This window comes from Annulohypoxylon maeteangense, assembly GCF_022496945.1.
Source record: "Annulohypoxylon maeteangense strain CBS 123835 unplaced genomic scaffold GGS22scaffold_14, whole genome shotgun sequence".
NCBI lineage: Eukaryota > Fungi > Ascomycota > Sordariomycetes > Xylariales > Hypoxylaceae > Annulohypoxylon > Annulohypoxylon maeteangense.
Window position 1 is genome coordinate 532,760 of NW_025953261.1, and position 27,804 is coordinate 560,563.

General features: G+C 46.5%; 11 protein-coding genes across 11 annotated transcripts; 4 read left to right on the forward strand and 7 right to left on the reverse strand.

The window, feature by feature from the left end:
* Positions 1–551: 551 nt before the first annotated feature.
* On the reverse strand, positions 552–1,942 carry GGS22DRAFT_168872 (uncharacterized protein). The gene is made up of 2 exons (XM_047962229.1): positions 1,097–1,942; positions 552–993 (listed from the first exon to the last, which is right to left on the reverse strand). Exons 1-2 carry the CDS (start codon positions 1,522–1,524, stop codon positions 792–794), a joined length of 630 nt encoding a protein of 209 aa, XP_047816652.1. The 5' UTR covers positions 1,525–1,942; the 3' UTR covers positions 552–791.
* Positions 1,943–2,355: 413 nt separating this feature from the next.
* Positions 2,356–3,705, reverse strand: GGS22DRAFT_195545 (uncharacterized protein; the record flags this gene model as incomplete). The annotated part of the gene is made up of 1 exon (XM_047965683.1): positions 2,356–3,705. One exon carries the CDS (start codon positions 3,703–3,705, stop codon positions 2,356–2,358), a length of 1,350 nt encoding a protein of 449 aa, XP_047816653.1.
* A 619-nt stretch (positions 3,706–4,324) lies between these two features.
* On the forward strand, positions 4,325–6,153 carry GGS22DRAFT_168873 (kinase-like domain-containing protein). The gene has a single exon (XM_047962230.1). It carries the CDS (start codon positions 5,012–5,014, stop codon positions 6,077–6,079), a length of 1,068 nt encoding a protein of 355 aa, XP_047816654.1. The 5' UTR covers positions 4,325–5,011; the 3' UTR covers positions 6,080–6,153.
* A 694-nt stretch (positions 6,154–6,847) lies between these two features.
* Positions 6,848–8,329, forward strand: GGS22DRAFT_190802 (uncharacterized protein; the record flags this gene model as incomplete). The annotated part of the gene is made up of 3 exons (XM_047965028.1): positions 6,848–6,924; positions 6,985–8,080; positions 8,138–8,329. 3 exons carry the CDS (start codon positions 6,848–6,850, stop codon positions 8,327–8,329), a joined length of 1,365 nt encoding a protein of 454 aa, XP_047816655.1.
* A 1,471-nt stretch (positions 8,330–9,800) lies between these two features.
* GGS22DRAFT_195550 (uncharacterized protein) lies at positions 9,801–11,657 on the reverse strand. The gene is made up of 2 exons (XM_047965684.1): positions 10,962–11,657; positions 9,801–10,734 (listed from the first exon to the last, which is right to left on the reverse strand). The coding sequence occupies exons 1-2, from the start codon at positions 11,373–11,375 to the stop codon at positions 9,931–9,933; spliced, it is 1,218 nt and encodes a 405-aa protein (XP_047816656.1). The 5' UTR covers positions 11,376–11,657; the 3' UTR covers positions 9,801–9,930.
* Positions 11,658–11,979: 322 nt separating this feature from the next.
* Positions 11,980–14,024, reverse strand: GGS22DRAFT_41517 (major facilitator superfamily transporter). Its single transcript, XM_047967024.1, has 3 exons — positions 13,711–14,024; positions 12,858–13,654; positions 11,980–12,800 (listed from the first exon to the last, which is right to left on the reverse strand). The coding sequence occupies exons 1-3, from the start codon at positions 13,890–13,892 to the stop codon at positions 12,304–12,306; spliced, it is 1,476 nt and encodes a 491-aa protein (XP_047816657.1). The 5' UTR covers positions 13,893–14,024; the 3' UTR covers positions 11,980–12,303.
* Positions 14,025–15,769: 1,745 nt separating this feature from the next.
* Positions 15,770–18,357, forward strand: GGS22DRAFT_190805 (uncharacterized protein; the record flags this gene model as incomplete). Its single annotated transcript, XM_047965029.1, has 4 exons — positions 15,770–17,361; positions 17,431–17,774; positions 17,826–18,113; positions 18,167–18,357. The coding sequence occupies 4 exons, from the start codon at positions 15,770–15,772 to the stop codon at positions 18,355–18,357; spliced, it is 2,415 nt and encodes an 804-aa protein (XP_047816658.1).
* A 789-nt stretch (positions 18,358–19,146) lies between these two features.
* On the forward strand, positions 19,147–21,665 carry GGS22DRAFT_195555 (uncharacterized protein; the record flags this gene model as incomplete). The annotated part of the gene is made up of 2 exons (XM_047965685.1): positions 19,147–19,180; positions 19,268–21,665. 2 exons carry the CDS (start codon positions 19,147–19,149, stop codon positions 21,643–21,645), a joined length of 2,412 nt encoding a protein of 803 aa, XP_047816659.1. The 3' UTR covers positions 21,646–21,665.
* Positions 21,666–22,005: 340 nt separating this feature from the next.
* On the reverse strand, positions 22,006–24,093 carry GGS22DRAFT_180925 (uncharacterized protein; the record flags this gene model as incomplete). Its single annotated transcript, XM_047963814.1, has 2 exons — positions 22,006–22,481; positions 22,569–24,093. The coding sequence occupies 2 exons, from the start codon at positions 24,091–24,093 to the stop codon at positions 22,006–22,008; spliced, it is 2,001 nt and encodes a 666-aa protein (XP_047816660.1).
* A 977-nt stretch (positions 24,094–25,070) lies between these two features.
* Positions 25,071–25,439, reverse strand: GGS22DRAFT_190808 (uncharacterized protein; the record flags this gene model as incomplete). The annotated part of the gene is made up of 2 exons (XM_047965030.1): positions 25,071–25,304; positions 25,377–25,439. The coding sequence occupies 2 exons, from the start codon at positions 25,437–25,439 to the stop codon at positions 25,071–25,073; spliced, it is 297 nt and encodes a 98-aa protein (XP_047816661.1).
* Positions 25,440–25,882: 443 nt separating this feature from the next.
* On the reverse strand, positions 25,883–27,439 carry GGS22DRAFT_195557 (uncharacterized protein; the record flags this gene model as incomplete). The annotated part of the gene is made up of 1 exon (XM_047965686.1): positions 25,883–27,439. One exon carries the CDS (start codon positions 27,437–27,439, stop codon positions 25,883–25,885), a length of 1,557 nt encoding a protein of 518 aa, XP_047816662.1.
* Positions 27,440–27,804: the final 365 nt, after the last annotated feature.

Consider the following 27,804-nt stretch of genomic DNA (forward strand, 5'->3'; position numbering starts at 1 on the left):
CCCCTATGCTCTTTTATCTGTCTATCTAGCCTGGAACAGACTGAATGAATGAACCGGTTAATGTGGAGCGATCTTGAGAATTTTGAAATAGTTCTATTGCGAAGACTCGGTCACGGATAATACCTAGAGAGGCAAGCGCTGAATTGAAGAAAACACATTCACTGTGATGATGATAACCCTATTTCCACATTCCTAGAATACGCTCGTTTTTTCTCGTCCCGGTGGGCTCGCTCCGTTTACACGCATGCGCGGAACCTGCTTCGAATATCGAATCCATTACCTATTACTATCAGGTTTAGCAGGTTTTGATAAACGAACGGTATCAATTCGCCTCCTGCTGCTCCGTAAGTAGTAGCTTACCCCCCCTTAATCAGGAATCTCCATACCCGCGGCTATGAATCGGGTTTTCGTATCTAGATGATCGAACGATCGGCTTGATTTCACCCTCTCCACATCTTGGATCGCCAAGACTGCGTGGCGAGGTGTGCGGAGAATTAAGCGTGGAATCAAGGTGAAGGCGAGATCGGTAAATACAAATCCAACACCTAAATATGGTACAATGTGTAGACATGGAGGTACGGTTAGTATGTATGTTGCGCGCACGTATGGCTGTGTATATATGTGTAGAGCAGGAGAGCAAAAGTCTAGTCCCATGCATCCGGATTTTTCCCAGTCCCCGCATGCTCGAGAATGATCTATAGTACAACGCCCCCCTAAACTTAACAACCAGCATTATCCTGCAGCTCAACCACTACCTACATGACATAGACACACGTAGTACGTAGAAAAGCTCACGACCGCGTCCATCCATGATTCCAAGGCTCGCGCGCCGGCGTCTCGGTCTGCGCCCTCGCGTACTCGATCGGGATGCCGCCGTGCCCGTAGATGCCCTTCTTCTCCATCGCAACACGGTACAGGTATCCTTCCGGCCGCGCGCCCGGCCCGCTCATCTTCCGCAGTTCTTCGCAGGCTGTGTTCATCGAGTTGTACATTCTGCGCGTTCATCTAATGTTAGCAACTATAAACTTATCCCCATTTAAACCCTACGTGGTAAAACAGAGGTAGATAGATAGAAAAGAAAAAAAAAGAAACTCACCGCTCCAACTCCCTCTCCTCCCTAACCCGCTCCTTCCGCTGATACAGCAACCACGCCCGATGGATCGTCCAGTGTCGCAAAGCGCGGTTTCGCGCGAATCGCAGCGGCGCGGGGACCGCGCGCGGCATCGACGATTTGAGGTTCACGATACGTGGGTCTGGGCCTTCGCCTTTGCCTTTGCCGCGCTTCCCTCGCCGCGTCGTGCGTCCGCCTCCTTGGCCTTTGGATTTGGATTTGGATTTCGGGGAGTTGGGTTTGGCGTTTTGGGGGCTGGTTGTGTGCAGCATTTGGCAGGAGGTGGTGAGGGATGGTAGGGTTATAGCGGTTGAGCGGGTTGGTGGGAGGGGAGAGGTGCGTAGGGGAATGTTGGTTAGGGGGGTTCGGGAAGGAAGCCTTGCGAAGAGGCTGCGGAGGGTGGGTGTGAACATCGTGGGCGAGGGTTGCCGAGGAGGCGCTTTCGGAGTTGGAGATGGTTTTCGGTGGTTTTGGTCCTATTGCTGGCTAGAGCTTTCACGGGCTCACCATACAAATTCTGGATTTTGACTGATACCGATTCCGTCTTTTTTTTTAAACAGGACCAAATCTTCCTCTCTGTAGCCAATTTTACTTTCCCTGAAGTGATCGTCCGTCAATTATTCCCCCTCTTCGATTTTGCACTCCCAATGGTATGGCTCGGATCTGACGTATCGTAGCGCGCGGTCGAGACCGGTTCCAGGGAGTACAGAGGCTGTTCGGGTACGTATTTCCACAACTTGGAGACCGTACAGTCCACGCGATTGTGGTATCGGGCTGGCCGTCGGGATCGTGTGAATGTCGAAAGGTTGAAGCTTCAATTGCGATTTGATTGTTCAATCGGCAGAAAAAAAGAAAGGTGGATCAACAATTTTCCCAGCCCGCATGGCTTTGGTGGGGGGCTCCAGTTTTACGTCGGCGTGAATGTAGTAGCGGCAGCGCGCGATATGATTGGTTCAATTTGGAATAGGGGGGGAGCATGCGCAAAAGGTACCAATTCGATGTAAAGCTAAGATATTCATCAAATTTAATATGGAATTGCAAAAGTAAAGTTATTCTCATTGCATCGGCCAAGCCTTCCATTTGATCAGATGAAGGATGTCACTAAATGCATGACTTTATAGTACTGAGAACTTTGGTGACATTTATCCCAGTTCTGCATGTAACGAACTATATTTCAGTGTTCTAAACGACGCAGACATTCTCCTGCTATTTTTTACGTCTCCAATTGTTGCTTCCGCCACCAACTACATTCGGTTCATTTCGTCTCCCAGGTCTACTAAGGATTCGTCTGATAGATGTTCTTCTTCGGATTCATAGCGACGGTCTTGGCACCATTGAACATATTCACTATTAGTGAGTCCATGCGCAGTCTTTCCTCCGACAGTATGTCTATCGATGAAATCCACGCCCTTCTCCCCGCGAAACACATACTGTATAGCAGGCTCTCCTTTTTCGTCTTTAAGGCAGCATTCCTTAGTGACTTGCTCGGGGCTAGTCAGTTTTCTATAGGCTTGGTTTGGTTTGGTGGAGATGGTCGCCATGATGAGCAATGCGCTGCTGAGGCTCTTGCCCACTTCACTCGGTAACCCCTTATTTCTCCGAAGGTTGTACACGAGCGTCTTCCATTGCGAGCTTGGCCAGTAGATCTCTTGGAGCCTCTGTTTGGGCAACAGCCTGATCGCATACAGAGGCATTTTAATGTTGACGATGATAATGCCACTTATGTTATCCCGATGCTTTATATAGCAAGCGTAGCTTACTGCGACATCATGTTGAGCTGTGAAGTATAACGCTGATCCCTGAATGTTGCTCTTGAAGCCCGTTAGCGAGTTTGAAATCAGTGGATGTATGTTTATAACTTCTCCAGTGACATCGTTAAGCAGCCCTTCGGCACGACCTCTGTCGATTCCTTTATATATCGTAACAAAATTCAGGTTGTCTTTATCCTTTGAGGTAGTAGCATTCCATAACATTGAGTTCGAGGTGGCGTTGGTTAATGCTTCATTCTTTGCATATTTTGCACCCTTTCGCCGTGATCGTTGCGCAGCAAGTGTTGCTGCTCTCCAATACGAAGTTTTTTTAACTTCTTCTAGACCACGGTATCTCAATTCCATGGTGTCCGTAACCCAAAATAGACAAGATTCCGACATGCGAATATCTTGAAAAACAGGATCCATGATGTGTTTTTGAACTTCGACACTGATTCCGCAGTCGTTCATGAAATCATGCCAATCTTGATCGCGGTCTTCGAATGCGTCTTTTACTCGTTTATTTTTCACGTGGTTGGTAGCAAAATCGATCAAAGTTATGGTTCCTCGCTTTTTCTCCCATTGGCCCCAGATGTATGCTGCCGTTTCGTTATTGAATCCAAGATGCCTGAGAGTGGCCAGTGATATGAGATCCTTTGGAATATTGTAGAATTGCGTTGAGGATGTCGCGGATGAAAAAGCATCTAGTGGTAGATCTGAATATTCTTCGTCGCTCCATCTATTAAGCCGTCGTTTATGAATCATTTGTGTATCGTCGTTGCTGGTTGGGCTGAGTAGGCCTGACGCAATGAGATACTCTGCGTCTTTCCTCGTAAGAATAGACATCTTCGAGTATCAGGATGTCGTAGGCCAGGTTTACCTATCAAAGGAATTGGTTGTTGCGATTCCAAATTGGTAACCTCTTCGTGGATGTATCATGCCAGTTTTGGTACGGCGAGTGATGATATTGCATCGATCGAATAAGTGATAGAAACTGTTGAGATAGTTATAATAGATCAATATGGCATTTATATCAATATTCTAGTCTCAGGTAAGAAAAATGTGCGGCTTTCGAGTGGTGGTATTGTTGTTTTCCCACTTGCTAGGTCTAGGTATATCGTGGCGGATACACGGGGATGACCGGTAGAAAAAAGAATGATCATGCGTTGTCAAAGGAAGTAAGTACAGTTATTCGTTTCACGTTGGCTGTTTTTACTTACTACCTAGGTACCTACCTGTTATTTAACATTATCTTACCCGTGAACTTTCTTGATCAAGACGGTTAGATATACCTAGTTCAGCTTAAGTGGGAGCTTTGGCGTCCTGAAACTTAGAGTTCGAGGGTTCAGACCATAAGAGACACCGATGATAGACCTAATTCCATGTAAGTCGAAATAACACTTGGACTTTTATAAAATTGCAATCTGGACTGAGCACTGAGCCATCGATAGAATCGATTTCCAAGGCACTGGCATTAGAGATACCTAACCTCTGCATGACCTTAACGAACGGCTGGTCTTGTTAAGTAAATCAGACAATTTATTGACGATGATCTGTAGATGTTGGTTAATAAGGCCATGATGTGGGCTTTGAAGATGGAAAAAATGATTGTTGGCTGCCCGGGTTAGTTGGTATATTGAACGTCCGCGCAAGGGGTCATCACTAAAAACACACCGCTGTTCTTCTTTCCCCGCTCATCCCGAGTCGCTGGTTGACTCACGTGAACTAGATAATGAATAAGTCCACTTGAGCGATTGTTGTTAATCCATTTCATACCTGCCATGCGAATTTCTACACGATGCCTATGTGGACCTGCGATTTTGCCGGTTGCTCAAAAGCGGCTGTTCGTGAACTTGGCGACTGTGTATTATGCGACCGCCATCTATGCTCCATCCATCTTGAGCTCGAATTTCATACTTGTCCAAAATGGGAGGTGAGTTCAATTTCTTGTAACATATGTTGCACTTGCTAAATTTTGTAGGATGCGGATAAGTATGATCTCCTAGCTGGAGTTGCTGAAGAAAGAGAGATTACGGAGTTGATCAAGAAGGTCAACACCTCGGCTCTTGCGGCTCGAGCAAGTGACTTGCGCCAAGGGATACCTTGCTCAATTCCTGCACTCCGGTATGACAAAGCTCAGCGAAACTCCGTGATGGGCGGTATGAATTATCATATCGAACTTCGTTTTGACGACGGTGTAAAATGGATTGCCCGTATCCGCAGGTTTAACGCCACATCACCTCCAGCAGAATTGAGAGACCATATCATCCAGAGGGAGGTCGCCACTCTTAAATTTCTCGAGCAGACCAGTGCGCCTACTCCGAAAGTGTTTGATTTCACACTAGACCATGCGGATAATCCTGTTGGAGTTGGCTATATACTGATGGAGAAGTTGCCCGGGAAGCCTTTATTGGAGGTATCTCGAACGAAAGAACAGATGAAAAGGGTCATGGAACAGTTGGCTGACGTATTCATCGAACTTCACAAATATCCTTTCAACCGTCTTGGCTCCCTCGATAATCCAGGCGATTCTCACGTGGGTGCGCTCGCTCGGGAATCTCTTACTGACTTCATACAATCCGAAATGCGCACAATGGGCCCCTTTTCGTCAATGGAAGAATATCACAAGTCTTCGCTTCAGCTCCTCCTAGATCAGATCCTTCGCCAGGAGATGTACTCTAATAGGGCCGTAGATGCGTATCTGATACATCGATTTCTCCTCGACTTGGTCCCATCCGTATTATCATCGGCTCAGGATGATGGGAAGTTTTATTTGAAGCATGCTGATGATAAGGGAGACCACATCTTGGTCGATGAAAATTTCAACATTACTGGAATAATTGATTGGGAATGGGCCCACACTGCACCTCTATCTCATGCGTTCAACTCCCCGTTAGCTATTTTTGATGTAGCTGAATTCTATAATGGCGTGAACAATCTGAGCGACAATGAAACTGTCTTTGCACGCATATTCGGGGGAAAAGGTCACCAGGATCTAGCAGACAGCGTCTGGAAGGGTAGATTGCAGCATAGGTTCAACTTCTGTTGTGGTCATAATCTCGAGGACTGGAGCGGGTTCCTTGGTCTTTTTCAAGGGCTTCGAAATGCTGTGAAAGTAGATGATGGTATGGACTGGGATGGTTGGAAAATCGCTGCCTTAGATCGCTATAAGGACGATGCTGGCTTACAACTCTTATTACGTAGAAAAGGAAACACCTGATGCTCTAATTTTCAAATTAGAGTGATCTAAATCGTATGGAAGTTAGAAAGAAAGATGTCGCGAAAGACTAAAACTAGAAAACGAGCGTGAGTGTTTTTAGACTGCGCAAGACCTTATGTAAGCGAGACGAGTGGAGAAATGCTGTGTAATATTCTTAGTAATAATATGACAAATCATACGGATAGTTGAAAATATGCATTGCTCCAATGAACCATATTTCTTTTTTGAACATATTAAACTACCAAAGCTTACATAATTAGCTTATTCATCAGCTTACTCATCATATTTCTAAGAATCGCATAAATGTCAATAATTAACGGGGTATGCATCTAACAGGTTCTCCCGAAGTTCATCCGTCAAGGTAAGTGAACATCTCCCGTCTCAGTATCCCAATGTGACGTAAACTCCCAACTCAGAATCTCAACGATGGATCAGTCAACGCAAAGAAACCCCCCAAAAGGCCACGCGAGAACTAAGTCGGGCGTAAAGTGTAAGTACCTAGATCACTAAGCATTTCTGCATCTATTTCAAACGTTTATCTAAGCGGAAATGTATACCTTAAACGGACTTCGGCAATTGCGATGGACGGTTGATAGGCTATGATGGGCAGTTTCCATTCCCATCTCAATGTACAAAGTGCTGATTGCAGGTGCCATCAACCTATTGGGATACGGAACCCCCCACGTCGCGTCGATCCTGCTTTCTTCCCTTCTCACTCACCTCATCTCCTCCATCATCCAAGATGAAGCTCATGAAAATGAAATCGTAATGTCTTTCACTAACGTATTCCGAACCCTAGCCTCTCGCCCCAGGTCCTCGACCAAAGGCCCCCTCGACGCAGATGAGTAAGCTTAGTCATCACACTTACATAAGTATCAAACAGTCCAGCTCACCTAGCACCACAGCATCCCGGCCCCCCTAACATCCCCCATCCCATCCCAAGCAGCCCGTTTCACCAGCACCCAGGCCGCCGGAAGTCCAAGGAGCAGCCTGAACCTCTCCCGTGCATCCCCCGCCCCACGGTCTCCCGGCCCGCGCTCTCCCGCCTTACGCGCCACCACCCCCATCACAACAAAAGACTTCTCCTTCCTCCTGCGCCCGGAAATCTTCCACCAGCTCTCTCCCCTCTCCATCCCCGCCCCCTTCCGGAACCCCGCTCGCCAGCCCGCCCCAGAAACCCCTATCCCGAAACTCCTCCAGCAAGGCCACTTCCGCGCGGCCGCCATCGCCGCCGTCCAGGCCCTTACTTCTAGCCCCGTGAGCGCCGTCGCTGCGGCGGCTCACCCACCCGTCGACCCGGCGGACCATGCGCGCGTGTTCGAGCTGCTGTACACGCGCCTCGCGTGTCTGTGTCTCATCGACGCCACGTCCCTCGCCGCGCAGGAGTCCAAGGCCCTCGAGGACTTGAACTCGGCGTTTTACCTGGACCCGCTTACGGGCGCGCACTTGGTTCCCTGGGAATTAAGGGTTTTGGGGGTGAGGCTTCAGGCTATTGGGTTTGGGGACCCGAGACGCGCGGTGATGAGTTATTATGAGTTGGCAAGGGAGGCGAGGATGCAGGCTGCGAAGGCGGCGAAGTTAGGGGATGAGGGGAGGGTTGAGGGGAGGGTTTGGAGGGAGAGGTTGGAGGAGCTGGGGGTTAAGGTTGCGGGGGCGCTGGTTGAGATGGATGACTTGGCTGGGGCGGCGGAGCATTTGGGGACGCTTGGGGATGGGGATGGTGAGGGGAGGGGGAGGTTGGGTATGAGTCGGGCGCTTTTGTGGTTGCATTTGGGGGATGTGGAGGCGGCGAGACGATGTGTGAGGAGTGTGGAGGATGGGGGTAGTTCGACGAGTGAGCGGGTTGTGGGTGCGCTTGCTGATATGGCGGATGGAGAATATCAGACTGCGCTGGAGGAGTGGCTGGCGCTGAAGGAGACTATGGCTGAGAATGGAGAGCATGATGAGATGGTCGGCGTGAATCTGGCTGTCTGTCTTCTCTACACGGGGAAAATGGCTGAGGTAGGTTTCTGATTACTGTAGCAACACTCTTCATTCATGAGTACTAACGATTTCAAGGCCAAGGATGTTCTGGAAGGTTTGGTTGAGGCAGGCGATACGTCTCATACGCTTCTCTTCAATCTAACGACCATGTACGAACTCTGCACCGACCGACACAAGAACATCAAGATGAAGCTGGCGGAACGGGTAGCTGCTAAGCAGCCTTCGCAAAAGGGATGGGAGAAGACGAACGCGGATTTCAAGTTGTAGGTTAGAGAATATTTGCATCATCGGGTCATATCACGGTAGCTTATAAGTTCTGTTTCTGGGAGTTTGGTTTTGGTTGGTAGAAGGATTATCAGTAATATGTATTTAATTATGGTAAATCCGTTTCCGCGTGATATTTAACCTGCGGCTGTATGTAGGGTAGGTATGTAAAGTATGTCCATGTTGCTTCACTGCTACCTAATGTGAATGATGACGTCTGGGTAGGATGTCGAGTAATGTAGACATCAACAAACGTACGGTAGCGTATGAGACGTCTCGAGTACTCCCTTCAGGAGAGACGGGAATGGAACCACAGTTCCATGTGCGTGACAAAAGAAAATTATAAAATGAGGGCCAGCGGCAACCACAACCCAAAAACCCAACCTGTATTCTAAGATGGAGCTCCGTATTGGTCGCATAGCGCCTCGGAAAGATCTTGATCCACTAAAAGTTTACCCCTTCAGAAGGGGACCTGCTGTATTTCTAGCAGGGTTTTGCACCCTTATACGCTAAAACCCTATTAATAGGCGCTATTTGGTGGGACTTCCAATTGAGAGCTTATCGATACGGGGGACATCTGCCATTTAACCCTCTGTGCTTGCTGCTGAGACTGGCGGATAATGATTCCCCGGAGCCACTTCGGTTGTAGTGAGTAATAATTGATAATTGTAGGATATGAAATTGCGAGCGACAACGTGATATAGTACATCAGTCGTCGATTTGACACCATAGAAGTGAGATGATGTGTTTATGGTAGTAGATGTGGACTCAGGGATTGTGGCTTACTATATATCATCACATGGTGATGCTTCTGTATCGTTGAATTTTCTCTGATTCGTATAACCGGTTCGGAATGTGCTCTCTGTAAATTAGGGCCATTCACAAGACCATGTCTCGCGGTATTTTCGCGGAGCTGCTCCCTGGGCTGTAAATGCATCGATAGCTACCTAGGTAAACTCTTGCTCGTTGTTAGGCCGATTCATTGCTGCTCGGCCGATCAGCAACTTCTACTGCTGCCGTTTATGATACCTGTATGTCGGTATTGTCCTAGAAGAGGAGGGAATTGTGCGTTCTGTGCCGAGTCATCGACAATCGAATTACGGTAGCGAGCGGCGAGATCCAAGGATGGTTGATCTTTAACTCCGCGTAGAAGGTGGAGACATCCTTCAACCTGAGCATGTTGCTGACTATACAGAATGTCGAGAATCTTTCCTCGTAGATAATAAGAAAAGTTCTAGGTTAAGAACCGATATTGTGTGCAGATGTGCTGCGCTATGTGTTGCGTGTAGGTATGCGTGTCTGGGTATGAAAGAGGTGAAAATAGGTATGAATTCTGTTGGTAGGGCCAGGTATAAAGCAAACCGCGGTTAATCAATGCAAACAGAAGATGGGAAAAAGTGATGTAATTGTTATGTTTCATAGTATTTATATATAAATAGCGGCAATGCAATTATGCCAGGGTATTGGGGATCTTCTCATGACAACCTTACGTTGTCTTCGTTGATATTTCTCAACTGCATCAGTGGAGCTTGGTTGAAATGCTCTGTATTTTCTAAATCTTTGTAATTAGGGGCCTTATGCTTGAGCACCCTTTCGGATACGTGTCATGGATGTTGTTTCTTGCTAATAGCATCGCCGACCTTCTCCCAATTGTCCACGACGAATTGTTTTACTCTCTCTTCATTATAGAACCCGCTTGCGTCGCGCAATGGTGTGAGAGGGCGTATACCCAAGCTGTAATTATCTTGCATGATGATTTTCTTGAATGCGCTTGCCACCTGACCGTGCCAGCATTTATCGCTTATTGTCTCTTCTTTACCCTCTGGTATTTTTGGTGCTGAAGCTTTGATCACGTTACGCCAGAGCGTCTGGCGTTGTCTCTCCAAGTTCCATTCCCTGAGCCGGGCTTCATATATGTGTCGGGTCCCAGGGAAACACTCGAAGGCTTCCGCGCGAACCGAGTCCCGAGTGGCATTCTGTACCGCGAATAATCCTGCATTTCTGCAGGCAGGTAGAAATTCATCAACCCATTTTCTGAAGACCGAGCGGGAGCTCATGCGGCGACGATCATTGGCCTTAAGTTTACTCTTGTCGACCTCACTACTCTCGGTGGACGCATGTATATCATGTTGCTCAGGCCGCACCCAGAAGAGTCGGCATGTTGTCGCGTACCTAAATAAGTCTTCATCTGAGGCGAATGGTTCTTCCCATTCAGTGCCGTCATACTTGAGGCCAAGAAAGGTCAGAATTTCAGCGGGGTCTGTGGAAAGGAGGACTCTGGCTTTTTTCTTGTCTAGGCTCTCGATCTCAGGAATGCGTATATATAAACCAACCTCGTCGACGGTGAGGCCATATGGGCGGATTGTGCTTCCAATGACGTTCCACAAGTCTCCATGAGCATGTTTAAACTAATATAAGGAGACATGCTATCAGTATATGTTTCTTAGGCATAGCGTGTACTGTGTTTTTGTGTATTGGTGAATCCATGGAATTATATTACTCACTAAACTCACGTTAGCTACCTCATCATATGGAAATGAAGGTTGCGAAAAGAACCTGACGTGACATAATTGTGTATCTACCTACCTAGCATCCATTGCAATTGCTCTATGGAGTCACAGAAGTGAAGATCAACCTGTATATATCGAGTTGTTGCGCAATTGTTAGAGTCTTGCTCATCCTTTATGGCTTCCCGAGGGAAGTCATTGGGCCAAGGGATGGCTGTGATCATAATTCCTGGCTGTTCTTGGTACCATCGCTCGGCATTCAGAAGTTGTGCCGAAGATACAAGAGCATTATGCATCGAAGAAGGTGACTTATTTGAATTGCTGTCAATGGGACGTGGAAATACGGAATTTCGTTCCCATGCTAAGAATATGTCGACGTCACCGTAGTCCGGCTTGGCAGGACCTGGAATAGGGGTTGCAACGACTGCAAAGAGTTCTTGGAGTTTGGCATGACATTGCTTGAGCACATGCTGATACACATTTGGAGGCATCCGCGGTGTGTACAGGGGGTTATCCCCAGAAGAAAAAGCCCGTCCGCCCATGATATCCGTTCGACTCGCTCAGAATATGTCTTTTATACACCAGTTAACGGATAGGATATTGGGAGCCCGAAGCAAGGTTCGCTGAGGGGAGATAGGGGTTTTGGATAGTGCATAAAGAATGCAATGAGGAAGCAATTGGGGCTTTAAACCAAGATTATATAAATTGTTGGGGAGAACCTGGATAGGATGGTGCTTCGGTACGTAGCATGCTTCCAAAATTGTAGATACAAGTCTATGAATAAAGACAGAGATAGAAATAAAGGAGGAAAAGAGAGGAAATATAAAATAGTGCATTTAGAGATCGGATATTATGAAGAAAGAGTGTTCGTAGTTTGAAACGGTTGGAGGAGTTAGGCGCCCGGTGCCTGGGTACCGACATAGGCAGGTACTATGTACCTACATATTTAATTTGTCTCAATACATACCGGGGAAATGTACCTCGTTTATCATGGGAGCGATGTTTTTAGATAGGGTAAAATGTGAGAATTAGGATATGAGTTTAGAGATTTTCTCATCGCCATCTTATAAGAAACTGCTTTATGTTTGTGTCTTTCATTTAAGAGTTTATTCACCGATATGAATTGTAAACAGTCATAAAAGATTAGTCATAGGTTCTATTTAAGAGTCATATATCATTTTAGAAGGTTTGGCTCAGGCTTGGCATGCCTGTTACTTGAAATCATGCTGTCTAAACTGAAGCGTCACTAAAAGGAGGCGGGGTAACCCCTAGGTAACCACCCCACCTTAAGCACCCCAGATTGCACCTAGACCATTACCAAAAATGAGTGAAGGTGCAAATCTTGAAACTTCTTCATAATTCATTTCGTCGTCGTATAATTAACCTAATAGTTGTGCCAAATTATCCAGAAATGTCATCGATTTTGAAATCCGGATACAACAAGTTCCCGAGCGTGTTGGAATCCATGACTCACTCGTCCCTTGTATACTTAGAGCTTTGCCGCCATTTCGACCCGTATCTCAGCACCAAGATAGGGATTGGGGCAAGAAGAAGACTGGCACCACCTAACATCGATAAGCCTCCTCCGTAGCCGAATTTGTTCACGAGCGGTTCTATGGCAAGAGGCAAGAATGTGCCCGCTAAGCACCTCATCACTATCACAGCGGTCATTGCGGAGGCCGCATACAATCCAAAAGCATCCACGACATACGCATAAAGTGGCAAAAACCCTAGCATGAGCGTGACACCAATCCCGATAACGGAAGATAGAACCAGTACGGCTGAGGCGTGAGTCTGAATAGACCATCCGTAACATGCAATGACGAGGGGTAATGTGATGCCGCCGATAATCACTAGAGGTAGTCGATACTCGGGCCTTCCTACGCCTTTATTGGAGTCGCGCAATTTGATATAAATCCTATCCAAAGTTAGATTGCAGATGATGAGACTGAAAGCCGAGCCAATGCCTGTGTATGCATTAGTATAGTAAATAGCAGTTATTGGGCATCGAAGGCCGCGCTTACTGAAGGTAACAAGTCCAGATCCGGCGGCAGCAGGCGAGAAACCGTACATCGACTGGAGGACGTCGGGTAGTGTGGTCGCCGTTATATAGAAGTATGTGAAAACAATCGACCCGAATAATGACAGCGCTTGTAAAACACCCGAGCCAGCTAACACCGTAAAAGGGCGGGTGATAGCGACCCATATCTTTTTGGCCTTTGGACTGTCATCCATATCGTACACGGTCCGTAGCGATGCGTTACCGGTTTCGCGCCGGAGCCTCGCCGCCTTTCGCCTTAGGATTGGGACTTTGTATGTTTCGCGGAATAAAGTCAAGAATACTACTTCGCATGCGGTAGCTAGGATCACGCTCATCCACATCGCTTTCCGCCATCCCAGCGTCTCCGCGATCGCCCCACTAATGGCTGGACCGACTGCGCCGCCGATCAGCGGTGCGAGCTGGATCAGGCTCATTGCCGAACCTCTCTGCTCTGAGATAAACATGTCGCCGACAATTGCGGGGTTTAGCACGTTAGATGCTACGGAAAGCCCTGTTAGAGTTCTCGCGACAATGAAAAGAGTCGTGCTCTGAGACAATGCTGCTAGGACAGTTGCCACGATAAACAGAGCGTTCGCAGCGTTCATAACGGGATAACGCCCGAATACTTCAGACAGCGGCGCGATGAGCAGGGGTCCTGCAGCCTCGCCCAGTTCCCAAATGGTCACCAAAAGCACGCTTGCTGATTTGCTAGAGTGGCCATGGTCAAGGTCTTCCACGATACGTGTGGCGACCGGCACGACCGATATACATGTAAATGTTCTAGGAGAAAGATCAGCATGTGTTACCCAAGAAGGAGATGAGGGTAAGACACGGACACTGTGAACGCCATAAATGCGAGTAACGCCACTATCCCCCACTTGTAGGCCTGTGGCCATTCCATGGGGTTTTCCGCATCGCCATCGGGATCGAAGTCAACAATGTCCTTGCTCGAAGGGTCGTCTTCTCGTTCTACGTATACGAGATGGGCATCTTGTAACAATGGTTGGGTTTCGTCCATAGTCAACTTCTCAAGGTGAAGAGATTGGCTATAGACGATAAATGATAGTGAAAAGGGAAAATTAAGGGGGAAAGAGAAAGGGACGAGGTTGAAATAGAATACGTACTTACTTATAGTTCAGGACCGCTAAATATTATAATGTTTACTAATCTGAATCCACTATGTAACGCCCTTGGGGTCACGACATCGGACGCTGTCAATTGCGAAAGTGGAGTAACACGCTAAGCCCAGGTAGGTATCATTCAACGGGCGCCTCCATTCAGGTAGGGGTAGGTACCTAGGTAGGTATACCTGGTATGAATCAGGACCTGCATTTATTGGATTGTACATCTTATCATGAGAATTATGTCTCATCTTTTAATTGTCGAGTTGTCGAGCCGTCGAGTTCTCATTGTATACTCTTTAGTTACATATCCCCAAGCATCGAATTCGTATATCCATACCACATAGACGCATGTGAAAGTTTTGGAAACGTAATACTTCTCTAAACTACACGATATGCATAACACTTTGCTGGCTTTTATTAAAGTCATCTTTATCCGGCTCAAGGCAAAGCGAGTCAACCGAGTATCTTGAACTGGTCAACTGAACAGAAAACGTTGAGTCCAAAGCAACGGCCACGGGATCTCCGGAAGGCGTAAACATTATACGGGGCGTTAGTTTACGATTTCCTCTCTTCCTCGTGGGATAGTTCTTGATGTTATAGTACAATAAAAGTACGTTGAATATGCTGGCACATTGGTTAACTAGGAGGTAGGAAACGTCATATTAAGGGATAATGTCTTACGCAAGATTGTTCCATAAACACATAACCCACCAGAAATACCTACAGCCCGAGGTCTCACCTATATAGCACTCCTTCATTAGGCCTAGCTTAAACATCATCGTAATGGATGTGATGGCGAAAATCGTGTCGAAAACTATGTGTATGAGTACGTTGATTTCGGGTACGCCTCCGCAATCTATATCGAAGATTTGTATGATGCTCCAGAAAAACACGACGCCGCCCTGGCCTAAGTTAGATTGGATCTCGAGTAAGAAGATTGATGCTTCAATGACGTACAAGAGCAACGTGATATGTCCATATAGGATACGTGAAGTCGAAGGACAAAGAAAATATTCCTACGGACGCTACCATTCGCGCAAGTCTTATGACTCTGTCGATACTGCAATGGCGTTTAAAACATGCTGTCTTTCGTAAGTTGGTTGTTATACCGCTCATAAAACGTCGATATCTATCGCTGCGGATTGGCGGATCCACTATATTTTCAGCTGCCTCCGAAGAGTTCCAGAAAGATAGGTTCCTCATTCCATACTCTTCGTCCATTCTTATCCCGAGGGTCTTTTCTTAGGGGGTTCGATCCTGGCGTAGTAGAAAATGCTAAATGTGTCTCTATCATCATGACCAGTTTGACTAGATTTGATGGGCTGACAGTTGGTCATCCTGGACGAGGGTAGAGCATGTCGTTATTTAAATCTACGAAGATACATGCCTAGGTGCGTAGTCTATATTCCTGTAGAACACATTAATGGAAGACCCCAGATCCCTTACAGACACTCCGAAAGTGACTAATTTAGGTAGTATATCACTTCCTGATCGAAGAGGTGGCTGAAACAGATCTTAAATGTACCAATTATATCGGCAATTTCAAGGAAAAGGAATTGCATTACGCAATCTGTCGTGGTACACAGCATGCCGTCAAAAATAGAACTTCTGGTAGCTGAACTCCGCTGCATGTTCTAATCATGCAGTCGGATTTCAATAAATTTCGTGCACCCTATTCTTTCTCATCATGTATGAAATCTCATCTACTTACCTAGGTAACTAGTGGATGTCTACCTAGGTATTCTCGGGTATTCTCTATCACTCTATCATGATGGGCGGCATGTTCGATTTCATGCCGAAACAGAGGTGGCGGCGTGCCGGGATTTTCAATCTTGGTCTAATCTTTCTTTACGCGATAATTCTTCTTATTTGTCTTGCCGTATCTCTGTCACGGGGTTCGTCACTCTATTCAACTACTATTGTCTATGAAGGGATCTGCCAGGAAACGAATCGCCTTGACCTTGTCTTTCATTTTCTACTCAATCTCATATCTACTCTCACTCTAGCATCATCTGGGTTCTTTATGCAAATACTAAGCTCGCCATCCCGCCAAGAGATAGACCGTGCCCACCAGCAACTCAGATCGGTAGATATCGGTGTCTCGCCCATCAAGAATATTCGCTTCGTTTCTCTAGTGAAATCGTTAGGCTGGTTTGTCCTTTTCGCGAGCTCTATACCGATCCACCTATTCTTCAACAGTTCAGTTTTCAAAACAAATTACCAAGGCTCAGATTGGAGACTTACTATTGCATCGAGTGGTTTTGGTGCCGAAGGAATTGAATTCTTCCCACCTGGGGCTAGCCTAGCGAATGCTGGAGTTCCATGCCCAGGGTTAGATGAGCTAAAGTCCAATGATTCTCACTGCTCATTCGGCAACATGGAGTATGGAGAACATGTAAACCTCACAGAATATTGGAATAAGTCATCTCAAGTATATCACAACATCACAAACACCGCGATGGAGCTCAAGAGTTGGTACAACATGACGCCCCATGCATGTCGAGAAGAATACAGTTCTTGTAAGCCAAGAAGGTCATATAAAGATGTGGTCGTTGTCGTAGACACTGGTACTGACAACCAAAATGGATGGACGCGATCACAAGTTTTCAGCGATCCGGATAATTATTTGGGGCCGGTCTGGGATTCTCATATACCACAAAACGACATTAATTCCTTGTGGTACTCTACACAATGCATGGATTGGATGCCTACATCTGTGATAGACACTGAAGGCGTTTTAAATTGCGCCAATACCTGTCAAGTGGCCCTTGGAATTAAGGGGTCCATGCTATCGAACATATCTTATTCCGAATCCAATTGGACGATCACCACACCGGAAGAGTACATGCCTCCCTGTGTTGCTACAGAGCAACAGAAGTTAGGCTACAATGAAAAATTTAGGGAATTTGACGTAAAATATTGCCTTACTCAACCATCAGCAGCACATAAGTGCCAAATCAGACTATCTAACCTCCTTCTACTCACTACGATAATATGTATCTTATTGAAAGTCGGCATCTGTACAATAGTCATCTATTCCCTCTCTCAGGTATCATTAGTTACACTTGGAGACACGCTGGAATCTTTCATTACGAATCCAGATACTGCAACAATAGGATTGGGGACATTCGATATCCACGATAGCCATCGGCTGCAATTTGGGACACGCGCGAATCTAGGACCTGATGATCCAACAGACCTTACCGAATCGGTAGTGCCTCGTATATGGCACAGAAAAGCCAATAGACTTGTATCAGCTCTTCCGAAGTCTACCTTATCCGGCAGCTACGTTCCTATCTTTCTATTCATTGGTGTTGGCGGCTATTTCGCTTCTCAAATATACCTATATGACGGGTTGAGCTTGTAAGCTACCTATGAATATACCTATCTATGACGCACATAAAAAAATCTGGAACATTAATGTTAGATTAGCAAAGGAGCCTTTGGAGAATCCGACTCTCCCTATTTTATAAGTGATTATATCAGCGAATATGGGTTTTTGACTACTCTAATACTCGCCAATATACCGCAATTCATACTATCATACTGCTTTCTTTCATATTCCTCTATGTTCTCTCGCCTGCTAGCCGAGAAAGAGTTCAATTCATTCGGTATCACACCACCAAAACCACTCCGTGTATCGTTTCCCACTGGCGAACAAAATTCAACGTATTGGCTTCAGTTACCGTATACTTACAGCTTACCTCTACTCACGGTTAGTACACTACTACATTGGTTTGCGTCAAATTCCATATTTATATTTGTTAGCCAAGGAGGTAAGATCCGGAAACTTCATCTGTCCATTCCAGCCACTCATGAAAATATAGGTTATTTAACAGACTTCTACGATACCTCTCAGGAACGCAATTACGATTGGGGATTGCCTCAAGATGCAACTGCTGTCTTAGCATTATCACCGCCTGCAATCTTAGCATTCTTTGTTACATGTATAGCTATAGTATTTATCCCTATTCTGTATGGTCTCAGAAAGCTCCCGGGAGATATGGTTGTTGGGGCATGCGACTCCTTGGTACTCTCAGCGGCTTGCCACTCGTACATATCAACCACTCCTCGTCAAGAGCCTTCAATAGAAGATGTTAACTTGGAAAATTATAGTAAGTTGAAATCAAGAACCTTCTTTTACTAAAGGATGTACTAAATTCAGAAGATGAGATAGGCGATACAGATGAGCAACGATCTCTACGCGAACTCTCGAGGAAGAAACTTTTATGGGGCGTTACATCTCTGCCTTTAGGTCTAACTACGATGATTGGGATAGAGAAAGAGGCGATGCATTTGGGTTTCTGCGGTGGAGATGACTATCTGCATGGGCCTGTCGATGGCGAACAGTATGCATAAGACTGATACGAAGTACCTTAGATTAGGACTGCACCTTACCATCGAACCGTGTAGGCAAAACCAAGACTTTATTCTCAGCATCTCAAATAGTCCAGTAATCCATATATGATATCGAAGCAGCCGGAATCGGTGGTCAGGTAGGTAGGTAGTTAGGTATTTGGTAGATAGAAGTTGCCTCGTGGAAATTTACTTAAAACGTACAGTATCATCGCACAAAATATCGCCTGCATTGTTATATATATAACATACCAGCCTGCCTACAGAAACAGCTTTCATTGGCGATAAGGTAGGTAGCATCACCTTTTGCGTGCGACTGTGAGGTAACAATGCATGATGCAACGTCTAAGACCCCCAATTCCCCTGGACCGGTCCCTGTAGACAACGTTCACCCCTAGCCCCCGCGAATATTGTAATATTTGGTAGGATACGACTTTTGTAGATATATCCGCGTACTTTCTTGACCATGATAGCTCCTATTTGCTCATACTATGCATCAAAGCCTCTATTCAAGTCCAAAGGCACCTGATGTATCATTTAGACCCCGCGGTTGACCCTCGTCATTTACGCGATTTTACAACCCAAGATTTTTCCATGTAACACAATTCTTTCCTAGTATGTAGTGGTAAGGCAGAGTTGAATAAATATGAGTAAGCATCATTGAATATGAAAATGAGTACGAAGATGTACTGGTAAATATAATATCTTAATGATTGAACTTCTTGTTCATCAATCCGTCCTACTCGGTCCCAGCGACACATACAACTGATAGTACGAGACTGCGAAGAAACAATGACTATCGAAAATTATAGATCGCCTTACAATAGTAAGTGCTAGATGAATAAGACCTACCTTTCAGCTGCGGCGATTGACCATTTATTGATGTTATGATTAATGCTAACACTGTCGACAGCTTACCTTCCGAGGCAGCCAGTATCGGGCATCTCAGAAACTGATTTTAATACTGAGGACAATATAAACCAATCGGTTTCATCTATGACAGATAGCCAACCCGAAAGATATTATAATGATGTATCTTCTGATGTTAGCGACTGTCCTGGATCGGATAGAGGAAGTGAGATCGGAAATAGGCACTCAGAGTACTCGACGAATGTTGCACAGAACACAAGACTGCCTATTCGCGATTCTCTAGGGATCTCGGGATGTCTTATCATCGCTGGGGGAACTCTAGGCAGTCTACTCGGCCTTGGATTCCTCATTTTTCTCTGGACTGCACATGGCTCCAGTTCCGAGGCAGCTGACGCACCTATGGCATGGCGCAAGATCATGCTCAATGGTTGGATGGGGCAAGCTACTACCCTCACGGCTTTGCTCATAAGGATATTTACGGCTTTACAAGCTACAGTATGCACAGCTATGCTGGCCTCCATGTTCCTAGAGAAACGATATGTTCGGAAAGCGGATGTCGTCCAGTTTTCCATCATCCGAGCTATAAATGACGGGCCCCGGAAGCTTACAGAGCTGATATTTTACACGCCAAGAGCTATCTTTCGCATTGAAGCTTTCCTAGCTCTGTTTCTAACACTCGGTAACTTGGCTCTGCAATTTACTTCTACTATACTTTTCTCAGATATACAAGATGCCACTATCGTTGGATTTGGCAGCGCCGTTCAGGTACCCAATTATATCAACCAAGTTACTGATGGGATATATATTCCTGTCCCGGAGCAAGAGTCCCCCACTTATAGGATGTTTGGGGAATTACAATCGAATGCATCGTCTGCTCCTGACTCAAACGGCTTTAGTGATTCTGGATGGAAGCAAAGAGCACTCATACCATTGAGTTTACCAGACGATAGAACCGCAGTTAGGATGTTCCAGGGGGATACAGCGGTCATCAGCTCCCGTGTGAGTTGCATGAGGCCTAATTTAAATGGGACTATTCGTTCCGCTAATACCTCCGGGGTTTCTGATACGCAATTTCACACGGGAGTATTCTATGGGTGGCTATACTATGGCTCAAGTCTCCAAGACTCGCACTCCGATTCGTCATTATGCAACCCTCAAGGTTGCTACCGTTTGAAGTACCAATGCGACATTCCAGCAGAATATAAGGATTTATCGGACACCAACATCAGATTAAACTATCAGAGCGCATTTTGCTCAATTGGGTTCGTCGGCGGCGCAATATTTGATGGACACAATCACGTCGGGTGGCAAGATTCAATGGTGCCCTGGTCGAATCACTCTCTGATTAACTTGGTCTATTCCAGCAACATGCTTGGTACGGGATGGCACGATGTTCAGAATAACACCTACAACATTTCCTCTCTTCCTAGCATCAATGATGGGGAATGGACGAGCTTTGAAATTTTACCGGGCCGATTCCTCAATGTTTCGCTTTGCTTCCTGGCCTCTAGCATGGATCTGAAATACGTTGAAATGAGTGCGAAGGCGCCTCTTCATGAACCGGTCGGGAATTGGTCGATACTAGAAACTTGGGATTCGTCCGACGTTCGAACTTTTCTCGGTGCAGACCCATTGCGCCAAGATCACGCAGAACGAGGCATCCTAACAATCACCGAGCTCGAAGAGCCGAAAAGCAACTCCTCTAGCTTCAACGGCAGCAATATTGGTAAAAATGGAACAATGGTACAGAAGACATACGGCATGCTAGATTGGTATTTCTACTTGATCATGTCCGGAGAAGTCACTGATAAGTACTCGTGGCGAGGATGCATACAGTGCGACTCCTTGGGACATGGAACTCACGCGGGATATTCTATGCTGTTCGAAGATACTCTGCTTAAAACCAACCTGGCTGCCGAAACGCTGCTTTGCTTCACCACGGCCCTTGCATTCCAGTGGTACACGGACTTTCTCTCGTCGCTCAAAGGGACGGTCGAAGTGGATATTGCATCGACGAAAAGTGTACAGACGGCACATCTGTGTAAACAGAGAGGCTGCGGGGGGATTATTTCCGTCGCATTGATAATTGGATTTTACCTTATTACTGTATTCATAACGACGGCTTTATTCATTAGGCAGGTCTCTTACTCGCGACAGGGGAACGTCTGGCACGCCGTATCGCAGCTAATAGGGAACGAGCTGGAAGAGGCTTTAGAGAATGGGAATGATAGGGATGATGATGATATGGGAAAGTGGACAAAGGAAGATGATAAGGATACTCTTGTGAGGCTCGAGAAGGTAGACGGTAGAATCCAGGTTGTGAGGAAACCGGAATTTCCTCTGCAAGGAGCTACTAAGAGCTGGAATAGCTGGCTACCTAAGTTCTCGAAGAAGGAAGAAACGGGTTTGGGGCATGAGTGACGAAATAAAGCTTTGGAGACCAAGAGGGGCAGATACGGAACAAGGGTGTAGGGAATGACGAGAAGGTTCACGACACTTACGATGAGCGGGGGTAAAGATATCATTTGTTCTTCATTTACCTATCTATTCATTCAGAAATTCCATAACGTGATATCCAATCTTCATCAACAATAGACATTCATCAATCATTCCATGATAAAGTTGGCGAGCGAAGATATCCCAAAACACCCCCCACAAAACCTGTATGCAGACTCCAAGCTGTCCCTCCCCCTTAACTCCACGGTATACAAAACCATCTATCACCAAAAACCCACCTAAATCACATCCCAAACCCATATTACACCCCTTACCACCCCAAACTCATTCCCTAACCAACCTCTCCCGCCCCGCCCTGCGCATCAAATGCCCCAGGTTAAAAAACATCGCATCCTCAAAGAAATCCGGACCAACGGGATCATGTGCATGCGGGCGCACCAAATTGATATTAATATTCGGATCGAACGGATTCCACGGATTCCTGCCCATATGGCGTCTAAAAATCTCCGCAAACTCGCCGTCCAGCGCGTTCGGACGCGGTCGCAGCGGGATATTCCCCGGGACCGGAACCGGGACCGGAGGCGGTGGTCTCCGCTCTTGGGCTCGTCGTGGTGGGAATAGAGGTGGTGGAGCGGGCGGGTGCGCCATGTTCAGGAAGGGCATGAAGGCCCGGCCGCCTTCGTAGTTTGGCGGGTTGTCGTGGTACCGACACTCCTGCGTGTGGTGGCATTGCAGGAAGTCTTGCTCGTCGCGGTAGTACTGTCCGAAGCAGAGCCAGCACCACTCGTGGCCGCAGATGCCTTACCATTAATTCATTATTAGTCTCTAGGTACGTAGCTGAAATCATAAAAGGGGTGGGTTGTTAGGTAGAGAACGGGGGAACTTACATGTCACATGATCACACCCGGTGTACTTGTGGACATTCCGGTTGCATCCCGGGCAGGGCTTGGTGATCTCCTTGACGTGCTTCTCGGACGCCTTGTCGTTCTTGCGCTGCTTGCGCGTGCGCCGCTCGTAGTCTTCGCAGGTTTCGCCGCGGTGCCAGGGGACGTTGTGCCGCACGCATATGGAGTGCTTGCATGCGTCGCATTTGCCTTTCTCGCAGCCTGTTGGGTAGATTTGGCCTGAGTTGCAGCGGGGGTTGAGACACCAGAAGAAGTCGTGGAGGTTGGAGAGAAAGGCTTTTACGGCTAGGTTGTCGTATCGCTCGAATACGTCTTTTGTTGCGAAGGCGCGCACGTTTTCGTATTTGAGGAGTTGCGGGCATTCGGGGCATTTTAGACGGTCCCAGGTTACTGTGTCCATGCTTGAGGCTATCCATGCGCCGACGCATTCCTTGCATATTGTGGAGTCGTGTTCGCAGGATGCTGTGATTTTACGCCTGTTAGGCATTTCGGAGACTCTTTTGTCGTCGCTGCATACGATGCACGTATCCGTCAGGGGAACCAGCCATGCCTCCGCCGCAACAAATTTGTCCTCCACAACACGGGGCACATCGAAGTCGATAGTTTCGCCGGGTCGGATATGGTTGCGCCTTTTAACCGGCTTGCCGCGATATGAGAACTTGATGTCTTCGACGTCGATGGGACGATGGCGCGATATACGAGGACAGATCGGCGACATCACTTTGTCTCTTAGCCACTGCTTGATCTTCTGCGTATCCGCGTAGCCATGGGGAGTGCAATACGGCTTTTGACATATGTACTCCTCATTAAAGCCCCGTAAGACGAAGTAGGAGTCGGCTGATACTAAATCGATAACTAAGTGGCGACAAAGCCATCTCTGCACCTTGCGCGCCTCCCAGCTGTTTCCTTGCAAAGACCCTTCACGTAAGCCTCCGACCGCTTTGATCACGATTTGATTCGCATTTCCCACCGGATGGCCCTTGCTTTCGCTAGCGGGCCTTATTAAGTTTGCGATGGTCTCTCGTAGACTACCTATCGAGCGTCCCGCTTCAATTTCCTTCGTGATTGTTTCTATTTGGTGTTTCCGAAGCTTTGCTTTGCCGGCTTTCCAGGATACCCTGAGCGCACCGTTGTCCCCCTCTTCTAATATCCGGTACTGCAGAGATGATGCTTCATCGGGGATTTTAGTCTCATTTAGCCTCTTGCCATTTAAAAAGAATTGGATTTCCGCTTCTTTTTGTGTTCGGCCTCCCTTATCCAGACCCTTATCCAGATACTGTCTCTTCAGCGTGTCTGCGACATGATCTAACCCCCACGACTCCTTGATGCTGATATTGAGAACCCCCCGATTTGTTGTAGAATCGTCGAGGTCAACGAGGTATATCCTTCTTCTTTTTTTCTGGGTGGAATCGTGGTGTTTGGAGCGATGCCTGCGCTCTTCTTTTTGGCGATTTGATGATTCCCCGTGGCGGTTCGTTGAGGATAATGAAGACCATCGTGAAAACATAGTAAAATTTGCCGTTGGGTTGGTGTACAAGCTAGAAATGCTGGCTGCAGCCATTAAAGCTAGGTAATATAGATTTAAGAAATTGTATGTGGCACAATTAGAGTGGTTCCTGTCGTGGCAGCGAATAGAAAAAAGCCAGAAATAAGACAAAATCATTGTCTCATGCGACTAGGGACTCTCGAATCATTCAATGAGAAGTGAGGCTCTAGGAAAATGAGTAACTCATTGTCACCTATCATGTCCTTAGACGTCTGCGGGGCACACGTAAGCTGGAAGTCCTATTAAAGTGTGTGATTATTCAAAGCCAGCAGCACCTAGCGCGCGAAGGTGCGCATTTGTAAAATGTCCATCATCCGTTGATCCACGGTCGTCTTAGGTGCCTAATTGGGTGGCAAGCTACCCTCCTTCGCCCGCTCAGTGTGGTGGCACCAAACACTACGTGAAGAGCCACGTGAGACAATGCAACGCGACTTCATACTGCAACCGACCAGGCGTTTAGCGAACTACCTATAGGTAGGTACTAGGTACGTTGACGGACTGTGATTCGAGGGGACTAAAATTCTAAAGATTCCCCGGAAAGAAGACAGCTGTTAGAATGTCGATACGTCGGCGCATTTCTACAGAGCTTGCATCCCGCCCCCCGTGTCATGCAGATCTCTTGGCACTGTAGTCATTCAGGGGGATGATTCACATCAATTTCGCTGAATTTTGCTTTCCAACAATATGATGTCCGATATCTCCGTTTTTAGAGACGAGCCTGCCAGCCCGCCAACACCGCTCTTTGAGGTGGCTTTTCTCGGTAGTGCGCGCGCACCGACATCTGCAGCATCCGTGGACCTGGTAGTTTTCTATCCCTATCTCTACGACAGGTACCAATCACGCTGCGACACCATCCAAATGAGAAGAGACCCCGCGATCACGTAGGCGAAAGACGCTTCGCGCAAGTTCGAAGTCCTATACACGAACACTTCGGTAACTTATAAGAACAGCACACCGATGAAAGTCATAAGGGCGAGATCATATAACTGAGGATTTGTGATGTGGTATGCGGCGTAGAACCTGATGAAACTTGTGTAAAAGTTCTTCACACCGTAGACGTGGGCTAACAACTGGTGCGGAAGTGGCGCCGCTGGTCCGCTAAACGCCTTCGGGGACGTCGTCGGATCGCTTGTGTAGCACACGACACTATGAATCGCCGCGGATAAGCCATCCTGCAGTAGAATCTTACATTAGTTTGTCCCTGAGGGTAGGATGGTTTATGCAGATGCAGGCTGCCATCTTACGGCGATTAAGAAGTATGGGAGATATCCTTGGTGCTGTGGCAGAATCGAGGAAAGTTGGTCCATTGTGGCGTCTGTTTGAGTAACGGTTATTTGGATGAGTAACGTTTTAGAGAATATCGCAGCAAAGATAAATTGTTAACAAGGACCGCAACGCTAATACCTGTTAAATCAGTATATATTCACTTAAATGGCATCACACATGCACCTAAGAAATACGAAAGTTTCAATACATTCATACACAATTTCCTCATATTCCAGGTAAGACATAGTTAGGTAGGTATGATTCCCTTTCTTATTGTAATAACAATAGTCTTTATTTGAAACTAAATTGATCACAGCTAGATTCTCCAAGGTTCGAATGACTCTGAACGTATAAACAGACGTGCATCATCATATATTAATGTGCCCTGGTAGAGGCATATCACCATGTTACGCTTACTTGCAATTGTAATAGGGGTTAGGGTTAAACACCTATACAAACATCCCCTATTGGTGGGCTTACCATGTTACTCGAATAGAATCGACAGGTCGTCCGCCAACCGGTCAACAAGAATTATCCTACCTCCAGGTTGCACAGCCGGCATAAAGATCCTAATCCAATTAGGCTCGCCGTTTATCTCATCCTCGTCCTCAATACGTTTAGCCGTATACGATTCATAGCTCGTCGCAAAATCGTAGCTCTGTAAGCCAGCGATAACGAGCAGTTTCAGTTTCAGCCATCGGCCCATCTCTCGCGCCCGGCTAATGATTTCGTCTTTACCGATGCATCCACGTTCAGTATTCAGCTCGTGGCTGTAGATGCGCAGATCCAGAAGCACACTTTCGAGCTGTGGCATCTGCGACCATGCAAGCCATATGGGTGTAGCGCGGTCGAGGTCTATAGCCATGTCAAGAGCCTCAATATTTTCTTCACTGATTTCTATCTTGGGATCAACCATGGTACGAGCACTTACATCCATCAATGCTAAAGGCGAATGAACGACTAAATGCCGTAAGAGCTTAAAGATATAAGACTCGCCAAGGGGCGTTATTCGATTTGGAACCGTGGGTAAGTCGTCGTCGAAAGGGAGAAATTTCCGCATGTCTTCTCCGCGGATGGGGTAAGTGTCTTCGACATGGAATAGGAAAGCTTGGGTGGCGAGATCATTTGGGAGCGTATCTTTTGCGAGTTGAAAGACCTGTGTACCTTTTTGATAAAACAGTCTTACAGTCTCGTCATAACACCACTTGTTGAGTGTAAGTACACGATCATCGAGGGCTTTCATGGGAAGTAGGATATGCTCATCTCCATGGTCGAAATTTGCGGTGAAGCTGCTGGACTCGTAGCCAACTCCTTTCGTGTAGGTGACGACTCTTGTTAAGTGCAGCGATCTCTCTACGGTGGGATGTTCTCGCTTACAAGCATTCCAATCAGGTACTAAGAGATCTAAAGCGCACTTGGGTTCCGTGTCTATTGCTTTGTCAAGGATCAGACTAAAGACGTCAAGTGGAAGAGCTGAATCCGTGCCTATAATCCTGTTCTTTCTTTCTTCTAATTCTTCTTCATCGAACTTATACTTCTGATACTGACGATTGATATCATAATCATTAGAATATGCATTTGCAACCATTTTTTTAGCATTGGGAAGATCATTTTCCTCGTACGGTGAATATGTTCCAGACGAATCATCTATGGATTCTTGTTCTGGCCACTTCGGAAGATCGGGGATAGAAATGAGGCCTTCTCTCGCCATCTGCACTAGGATGCGCGCAGCTTCAAGCCCTTCTTGGAGTGCTTCTTCGTTAACTTGCTCTGCTGTTCGTGATCGCTCTAACCACTTTTCTTTACAGATGAGACAGACATACTGAATCCGATTTCCGATCTGATTATTTACTTGACCATGAAGCTTGGTGTGAAAACGTGACGCACATATTTCTTCTGTAGATTCAATATCACGATCTCTAGAATTGTGTTTTTCAACCCGATCGAAAAATTGCTTTTGTCGTTTTATGAAGTCTCCTTTTCCCCGTCCCCCATACAACGCTCTTCTGACTAGAATCGGGGGGGAAGGTCGTTCCTTCATCTGATAACTTATTTTCGTCAAGTAGGGAGCGATAATAAAACAGGGAGATCCCGTGCTAGTATTGATTCTTATATATGCCTGTGGTTAGAGTATTGTTAAAGACAATGCTTTGTGTCAGTTAGGCTTCTACTAATGACAATTTCCCATTGTGGAGGAGCGAAGGGTAATTGTGCTTTTTAATTTATACAATAAGTTAGATTTTTGTTCCGATACCCTTTGTTGTATACATATAATTCCATTGTTTAAATTCAACACTATCAGATACGTAGCACTCAGTATCTACATTGGGCAGTTACGCAAATCTGGGGTTAGGGTTAGGGATAGGGTTCCTCGGCCAGTAGAGGGGTAAATTGCTGACATAATTA